At 39.7% G+C, this 10,117-nt stretch overlaps 1 protein-coding gene across 1 annotated transcript in view; it reads right to left on the reverse strand.

Annotated features, from left to right (window-relative positions):
• The window catches only part of RAD51B (RAD51 paralog B), a 626,727-nt gene extending 616,610 nt beyond the window's left edge, over positions 1 to 10,117 (reverse strand). The window contains exons 1-2 of the mRNA XM_065871664.1: positions 10,034 to 10,117; positions 3,769 to 3,882 (exon numbers count right to left, since the gene is read on the reverse strand). Coding sequence (XP_065727736.1) covers positions 3,769 to 3,882; positions 10,034 to 10,117 — 198 coding nt within the window. The remainder of the gene's footprint in view (positions 1 to 3,768; positions 3,883 to 10,033) is intronic.

Below are 10,117 nucleotides of genomic sequence, written 5' to 3' on the forward strand. Positions count from 1 at the left end.
AAAAAGAGTTCATTTAGAACGCCAGAAAGAAGGTGCGAGGTCGTGGTGTGTGGCAAGCAATGAGGCTGGAGAAATAAGCAGGGGCCTAATCAGGAAGAGCATTGCTGAAGTGTGGCGTGTAGGCTGAGAGCAACAGGGAGTGACACGGCCAAGCTACCATTTCAAACCGAGGTTGCTTTGCGAAGAACAGCTTGAAGGTGGATGGGGTAGACTAAGAAATGGCCTTCCAAAAGACAGCCACATCAAATCCTTGGAACCTGTGAATATTACCTTATTTGGAAAAAGGGTCTTTGCAGATGTGGTTAACATGATTACAATGTGTAAGAACACTTGCCTCTCTGCAATCTCTAACATTAAAAATTACTACTGTTATATTAAGTTGCCCAAAACTGAAGTCAAGTCACAGAACTGAAATCTTTCATTCCTTCATTCATTCAAAAAATGTGAATTAATTGCCGACTGCATGCCATATACTATGATAAGCTCTGGGAATAGAGTGGTAACCCAAACAGAACTAGTCTCTACCCACCTAAAGTTTACAACTGAATAAGTCTAGGTCTCAAATCCAAGGCTCTTCTGCTCCTATGAGGACGCAGGAAGACCAGTCTATTAATACGTATGAGCCATAAATGTGCCCACTCTTGTCTAATCTCACCTATTGAGTTTTTAGATCAGTTAAACCATGGATTGCCACAGAGTTGTCTAAAGGCTACATTCAGGCACATAAAATAAAATAGAATAAAGCTACAGTAAAAGGTGTGTGCCTTTCATCTGATTTAGAAATACCTAAATATTGCCTACAATCTATCAGGCAACATAGGTGGGCATAGGGACACTTTACAGACATGTAAAGGCAACCTAATCTATTAACATTAAAGTACTTCCTTTGCAACTATAAGTGTGATTACTAGAATAACAGATCTCGTGACTCAAAAAACTACTAAAATGAACTAACAGAACAAGACTTCAGAAATAATAGTGTGTACATAAGCGAGACAAAGAGGGACACTACGATATGACACACCACCAGTTTTCTTCTACCTTGGAGGCTGCTTCTTAGACTCATCGTTGTCTAATCTGATCTTGAAATGTTGGCTGATTCGGGACTTGGTCTTGGGCACACTTACATTCTCACTATACATACCTTCTAGGCAATCTCTCACCCATTTTCACGGCTTTGACTACCATGTTCACACCGATGACTCCCCAATGCACGTTTCCAGTGCAGACCTCTACTTCAAGCTCAAAGTCCACATATTTAAATGTTTCACAAGCACCAAAAATTTGACAGGTACTCACAAATTCACGATCTGCCTCCCTCAAACCTGATCCTCTTCCAATATTCCTCATCTCAGGAAATGGTACCACCCAATCTTTCAAAGCAAAATCAAGGAATCATCTCTGACACTTTCCTGTACCTCACCACCACCCATAGCCAAATCATCTCCGAATCCTATTCATTCTACCTCCTAAGTATCTCTCACGATAACTGACATTATACCATCGGCATCAGTACCACACTAATAGTCCATGTCACAATCTGCCTGTAATACAGTCATAGATACCTAACTAGTTTTCACAAATATTTTCTTGTTCCTTTTCAATCACTTGTCTCTGTTTAAAGACTGAGTTTTTAAAAACACATATTAGATTACTCCCTTTGATGACGTGTCATTGCTTTCAGAATAAAGTCCAAAATCCTTAACATGGTCTGCAGGCCCCAGTGACCTGACCCCTGCTTGCTTCTCCAACTTCATCTCTTGACACTCTCTTCCTTGCCACTACGTTCATTCACACTGGCCTGACTTTCTTACCATACAAGCACCATTCTCCTGCTCTTCTCAGGCACTTTGCATTTCCCAGTCACAGTGCCTGCAAACTTTTCCCTGCTCCCTCCCTTCCCAACTCCGTTGTCCATCTCTCTCCTATTCATCCTTCAGGTTTGAGCTGAAGTATCGCTTCCTTGAGGGAGCCCTTCTTTTTTTTTTTGTGGTACATGGGCCTCTCACTGTTGTGGCCTCTCCCGTTGCGGAGCACAGGCTCCGGACGCACAGGCTCAGTGGCCATGGCTCACGGGCCTAGCCGCTCTGCGGCATGTGGGATCTTCCTGGACCGGGGCATGAACCCATGTCCCCTGCATCAGCAGGTGGACTCTCAACCACTGCGTCACCAGGGAAGCCCGAGGGAGCCCTTCTTAAGGACCCCTAAACTAAGTAATGTCCCTGTTATTCAGTTTCTAAGCTCTTTGTACTTTTCTTTGATAGGACTCGTCATTACTACAATTAACTAATCATTTGTATAATTATTTGTTTACTGTCTGACTGTTCCCACTAGACTGTAAGCTACATGAGGGCAGGAACTTTATCAGTCATCTTCACTATCATATGCCCAGTACCTGACAGATCCATGGCTGGCACTTGATAAATATTGGTTGACGGAATAAATTATTGAATAAATAAATTAACAAAAAAAGCTTTGTGAGGGAATGAAGTAAGGCTAAGCCAATATTTAAGACAGGATTCAAATCTAAAGAATTTTACAAGAGTAATGTACAATGAAGAAGAAAGATGGCTCTTTGAACTGGCATTTGGAATTGTAGTGACATTGCAGCTGAAAGTGGTGATGGAAGTGGAGACTAAAGGTGAATTTCCTACCCACAATCTCCTACTTAATTATCTAACTAGGTATATGCCATAGATATTGACCAAATAGAATGACAGATGTCAAACCAAAATGTTCTCTTGGTGATTTACAACCTTCAAAATAGCGACAAGTTAACTTGAACCTCGTCACAGAATCATAAGATACTATTTTAACTCTCTAACTTCTCCCATAAAACAAAGTGAGCTGTTCAAAGATACTACATCAACGACAAAGCTAAGACTACTGCCCATCTCTAACTCCCATTCTAATTCTCCTTCTGACTATTTTGCCTTTAAAGTATTTTCCTTAGATAATGAGCTAAATCTGAACAAAAGAAAATACTCAATTTGTTCATTGTTTTCAAAGTTTCAAATGACACAAATATTCCTTCCTTCCTCCTTCACAGAGTTAGACCCTACTTTATTGCTTGGTGGTTACCAAATTTCAATATAAGATAGTAAGGTAAGTAATTTATAACCCACATAAACAAATACATTTGCAAAACACTGGACAGACTTTTAGGCAACTCTTATTCTGGGAAAACAAGATATTTTCTACCATGCACTAAACCTACATTTTGAAAAGCTAAAGTCATGAGACAGAAAGTATGAAATAATAGTACAACTTGATGAGGGCTTATTACAAAACACTTTAACTCTTCTCAGGAGTGAGGATAAGTTTTCAAGTATTATTCATTCAATCAGTAAGAGAGTATAAGTCCAACAAGTGTACTTTATGATGCACAGTAAGTAATGATGATAAAAGTTAGCATTACAAAGACAGGAGCATTCTAAAATTAACAGTATATTATACTTTAACCATGAGGTTCACAAATCCTCCCCAAACCAACCAAAGAGAAAGATGACCTTTTGAAATATCAGTACCAGCTACAGAGAAAAGAAAATCATATTACCCTCTCATTCCCGTAATTAGGAACTGCCTTCCTATAATTAGGAGCTTATAAACTACATAAATTTCTTACATATATTCTCATTAGAGGACTAACTCTGTGCTGTGAGGGTTGGTATTTTTGAGGTGCTCATCTCATCACCCGAAAGATTTTAAACGAGACACAGAATCGTTTCAAAATAAAAATCAAATCATAATTCTAAAATATATACACACCGTTTGCATCCGTGGGGCACAGGCCCTGCTGACCACACACAAAAGTTCATGGACACCTTGATAACTAAGGCCAGTCATCTTCATAAGCTCCAGTGGGGTAAGACATAGAAAGTCCTAAAAAACATAAAGAAAATATTTAAAATATATATGTGCAACAAAGATACTAGAATTAAAAGGAAACTTTCAATTGACACTATCCATGTGTAAATAAAAGCAGAATTTATCGTAGATCAGGGACTTCGCTGGTGGTCCAGTGGTTAAGACTCCACGCTCCCAATGCAGGGGGCCTGGGTTCAATCCCTGGTCAGGGAACTAGATCCCACATGCCACAACTAAGAACCGGCACAGCCAAATAAATCCATAAGTATTTAAAAAAAAGTTTATTGTAGATCAAAGATTTATATGTTTCTTATAGTATTTTCCCCCTAAATAGCCCTTAACTAAATGATATGATGATATAATCTTATCCTCTAATTATCCACCTTGGCATATACCAGAGGACACACCAAGTAACAACACATAGCAGCAGAATCCAACTCAGGTGTATGTTGGCGCTGCCCTTGTGCCTGAAAGAGTCTGGGCACAAACAGATGACCAGAAAGAGTCAGGCTGAAATGAGTTTCTTCAAATGACAATGAAAACACGATGACCCAAAATCTATGGGTTGCAGCAAAAGAAGTTCTAAGAGGGAAGTTTATAGCAATACAATCCTACCTCAAGAAACAAGAAAAATCTCAAATAAACAACCTAACCTTACACCTAAAGCAATTAGAGAAAGAAGAACAAAAAAACCCCAAAGTTAGCAGAAGGAAAGAAGTCATAAAGATCAGATCAGAAATAAATGAAAAACAAATGAAGGAAACAATAGCAAAGATCAATAAAACTAAAAGCTGGTTTTTTGAGAAGATAAACAAAATTGATTAGCCAGACTCATCAAGAAAAAAGAGGGAGAAGACTCAAATCAATAGAAATTAGAAATGAAAAAGGAAAAGTAACAACTGACACTGTAGAAATACAAAGGATCATGAGAGATTACTACAAGCAACTATATGCCAAAAAAATGGACAACCTGGAAGAAATGGACAAATTCTTAGAAAAGCACAACCTTCTGAGACTAAACCAGGAAGAAATAGAAAATATAAACAGACCAATCACAAGCACTGAAACTGAGACTGTGATTAAGAATCTTCCAACAAATAAAACCTCAGGACCAGACACCTTCACAGGCGAATTCTATCAAACATTTAGAGAAGAGCTAACAGCTATCCTTCTCAAACTCTTCCAAAATATAGCAGAGGTAAGAACACTCCCAAACTCATTCTACGAGGCCACCATCACCCTGATATCAAAACCAGACAAAGATGTCACAAAGAAAGAAAACTACAGGCCAATATCACTGATGAACATAGATGCAAAAATCCTCAACAAAATACTAGCAAACAGAATCCAACAGCACATTAAAAGGATCATAGGGCTTCCCTGGTGGCGCAGTGGTTGAGAATCTGCCTGCCAATGCAGGGGACACGGGTTCCAGCCCTGGTCTGGGGGAATCCCACATGCCACGGAGCAACTGGGCCCGTGAGCCACAATTACTGAGCCTGCACATCTGGAGCCTGTGCTCCGCAGAGAACAAGAGAGGCAGCGATAGTGAGAGGCCTGCACATCACGATGAAGAGTGGCCCCCGCTTGCCATAACTAGAGAAAGCCCTCGCACAGAAACAAAGACCCAACACAGCCATAAATAAATTTAAAAAAATAAAAGGGTCATATACCATGATCAAGTGGGGTTTATCCCAGGAATGTAAGGATTCTTCAGTATACGCAAATCAATCAATGGGATACACCATATTAACAAATTGAAGGAGAAAAACCATATGATCATCTCAATAGATGCAGAAGAAGCTTTCCACAAAATTCAACACCCATTTATGATAAAAACTCTCCAGAAAGTAGGCATAGAGGGAACTCACCTCAACATAATAAAGGCCATATATGACAAACACACAGCCAACATCGTCCTCAATGGTGAAAAACTGAAACCATTTCCACTAAGATCAGGAACAAGACAAGGTTGTCCACTCTCATCACTATTATTCAACATAGTTTTGGAAGTTTTAGCCACAGCAATCAGAGAAGAAAAAGAAATCAAAGGAATCCAGGGCTTCCCTGGTGGCACAGTGGTTGAGAGTCCGCCTGCCGATGCAGGGGACATGGGTTCGTGCCCCGGTCCAGGAAGATCCCACATGCTGCAGAGCGGCTAGGCCCATGAGCCATGACCGCTGAGCCTGCGCGTCTGGAGCCTATGCTCCGCAACAGGAGAGGCCACAACAGTGAGAGGCCTGCATACCACAAAAAAAAAAAAAAGAAAAAAGAAAAAAAAAAGGAATCCAAATCGGAAAAGAAGAAGTAAATCCAAATCGGAAAAGAAGAAGTAAAGCTGTCACTGTTTGCAGACAACATGACAGTATACATAGAGAATCCTACAAGAGTTAATCAATGAATTTGGTAAAGTAGCAGGATACAAAATTAATGCACAGAAATCTCTTGCATTCCTATACACTAATGATGAAAAATCTGAAAGAGAAATTAAGGAAACACTCCCATTTACCATTGCAACAAAAAGAATAAAATACCTAGGAATAAAATACCTAGGAATAAACTTACCTAACGAGACAAAAGACCTGTATGCAGAAAACTATAAGAAACTGATGAAAGAAATGAAAGATGATACCAACAGATGGAGAGATATACCATGTTCTTGGATTGGAAGAATCAACATTGTGAAAATGACTATATTACCCAAAGCAATCTACACACTCAATGCAATCCCTATCAAACTACCAATGGCATTTTTCACAGAGCTAGAACAAAAAATTTCACAACTTGTATGGAAACACAAAAGACCCCGAATAGCCAAAGCAATCTTGAAAAAGAAAACCAGAGCTGGAGAAATCAGGCTGCTGGACTTCAGACTATACTACAAAGCTACAGTAATCACGACAGAATGGTACTGGCACCAAAAACAGAAATATAGATCAATGGAACAGGATAGAAAGCCCAGAGATAAACACATGCACATATGGTCACCTTATTTTTGGTAAAGGAGGCAAGAATATACAATGGAGAAAAGACAGCCTTTTCAATAAGTGGTGCTGGGAAAACTGGACAGCTACATGTAAAAGAATGAAATTAGAACATTCCCTAACACCATACACAAAAATAAACTCAAAATGGATTAAAGACCTAAATGTAAGGCCAGACACTAAAAAACTCTTGTAGCAAAACATAGGCAGAACACTCTATGACACAAATCACAGCAAGATCCTTTTTGACCCACCTCCTAGAGAAATGGAAATAAAACAAATATAAACAAATGGGACCTAATGAAACCGAAAAGCTTTTGCACAGCAAAGGAAACCATAAACAAGACGAAAAGACAACCCAGAATGGGAGAAAATATTTGCAAATGAAGCAACTGACAAAGGATTAATCTCCAAAATTGACAAGCAGCTCAATATCAAAAAAAAAACAACCCCATCCAAAAATGGGCAGAAGACCTAAATAGACATTTCTCCAAAGAGGATATACAGAATGCCAACAAACACATGAAAGAATCCTCAACATCACTAATCATTAGAGAAATGCAAATCAAAACTGCAATGATTTATCACCTCACACCAGTTAAAATGTGCATCATCAGAAAATCTACAAACAACAAATGCTGGAGAGGGTGTGGAAAAAAGGGAACCCTCTTGCACTGTTGCTGGGAACGTAAATTGATACAACACTATGGAGAACAGTATGGAGGTTCCTTAAAAAACTACAAATAGAACTACCATATGACCCAGCAATCCCACTACTGGGCCTATACCCTGAGAAAATCATAAATCAAAAAGAATCATGCACCACAATGTTCACTGCAGCTCTATTTACAATAGCCAGGACATGGAACCAACCTAAGTGTCCATCAACAGATGAATGGATAAAGAAGACGTGGTCATGAAGAACCTAGGGATAAGACAGGAATAGAGGCGCAGACCTACTGGAGAACGGACTTGAGGATATGGGGAGGGGGAAGGGTGAGTTTTGACAGGGCAAGAGAGAGTCATGGACATATACACACTAACAAACGTAGTAAGGTAGATAGCTAGGGGGAAGCAGCCGCAAGGCACAGGGATATTAGCTCGGGGCTTTGGGACAGCCTGGAGGGGTGGGATGGGGAGAGTGGGAGGGAGGGAGACGCAAGAGGGAAGACACATGGGAGCATATGTATATGTATAGCTGATTCACTTTGTTATAAAGCAGAAACTAACACACTATTGTAAAGCAATTATACCCCAATAAAGATGTTAATAAATAAATAAAATAAAATGAAAAAAAAAGAAGACGTGGCACATATATACAATGGAATATTACTCAGCCATAAAAAGAAACGAAATTGAGTTATTTGTGTAAAGTGGATGGACCTAGAGTCTGTCATACAGAGTGAAGTAAGTCAGAGAGAAAAACAAATATCATAAGCTAACACATATGTATGGAATCTAAAAAAAAGGTTCTGAAGAACCTAGGGGCAGGACAGGAATAAAGACGCAGATGTAGAGATTGGACTTGAGGACATGGGGAGGGGGAAGGGTAAGCTGGGACGTAGTGAGAGAGTGACATGGACTTAAATATACTACCAAATGTAAAATAGACATTTATTGGGAGGCGGCCGCATGGCACTGGGAGATCAGTTCGGTGCTTTGTGACTGCCTGGAGTGGTGGGATGGGGAAGGTTGGGGGGAGACGCAGGAGGAGTTAGATATGGGGATGTATGTGTATGTATAGCTAATTCACTCTGTTGTAAGGCAGAAACTAGCACAACATTGTAAAGCAATTATACTCCAATAAAAATGTTAAAATAAATAAATACAAGGTTGTACTACTTTAAAAAAAAATGAGTTTCTTCCTAAGCTATGAAATCATTCAGAGGGAGTATTTAATAATTGAAAGAAAATAAAAGTGACTATGGAAGGACTTCCCTAGAGTCTCAGTGGTTAAGAATCTGCCTGCCAATGCAGGGGACACGGATTCGATCCCTGGTCCGGGCGAAGATCCCACATGCCACAGAGCAACTAAGCCTGCATGCCACAGCTACTGAAGCCCGCGCGACCTACAGCCCACGCGCCACAGCTACTGAAGCCCGCGTGCTCTAGGGCCCGCATGCCGCAACTACTGAGCCTGCATGCTGCAACTACTGAAGCCTGGGCGCCTAGAGCCCGTGCTCCACAACAAGAGAAGCCACCGCAATGAGAAGCCTGCGCACCACAACGAAGAGTAGCCCCCGCTCGCCGCAACTAGAGAAAGACCTAATGCAGCCAAATAAATAAAACTACGGAATGAAATGTTAAATTTCGTACTTTTAAGAGTATTTCAAAGTATGAACATGAGGATTATAAAATGCATAACAGAGGAAGTACAGACATCATTAACACACAAAGCAATTTTTTAAAAATTGCAGCACACTCTGAAAGTCTGTCTTATTAAGGATTAAATCCTAACAGAAAACCTTAAATCTTATTTAGCCTCCTAAGAGGGATTTGCTTTACTCTTTCGCTTAAATATACAACATCTGCTTATATATTTCTCTCACTCCATCAATAGGAAAATAATCCTAACTAGTAATTTTTCTTGCTTTCAAGAGAAATTACCCATTTTGAATACTGTCTCATTTAAGTCATATTTCTCATGTAACTGCAAAATTTCTTTTATGAGGACAAAACTTCTCTAGAATCCCAAATAAATGGCACAGGTGTACTTCACCTTCTGCTATGAGCATTCTCCCCACCCAACCCCACCCAAAATGCAAAAATCTTGCATTTGGATAAATGAAATCACATTTGGAAATACAAGCTAAGTGGTTTGTTATTTAAAATTGGCAAGCACCATATTTATCTTTTCTTATAAACCTAAATGTTCATATTTCAGGTGTAATTAAGAGTTATTTAGGTACACAAGATTAATCTGTGGGACGTCCCTGGCGGTCCAGTAGTTAGGACTTCGCCTTCCAATGCAGGGGGTGTGGGTTCGATCCCTGGTCAGGGAGCTAGGATCCCACATGCCTCATGGCCAAGAGGCCAAGACATAAAGCAGAAGCAATGTTGTAACAAATTCAATAAAGACGTTGGAAATGGTCCACATCAAAAGAAAAAATCTAAAGAAAAAGAAAAAAAAAGATTAATTTGTACTTCAAGTTTCTCACTGAAAAAAATTAAATAAATTTTACCTGACAGGTAACAATCTGATGTCTGTTCAGACGGTCACACAGCTCTTGTGATAAACCCACTCGTCTTAGTTTCTTGCTACCCAT

The sequence above is a fragment of the Phocoena phocoena genome, chromosome 2, assembly GCF_963924675.1.
Source record: "Phocoena phocoena chromosome 2, mPhoPho1.1, whole genome shotgun sequence".
NCBI classification, from domain to species: Eukaryota; Metazoa; Chordata; class Mammalia; order Artiodactyla; family Phocoenidae; genus Phocoena; species Phocoena phocoena.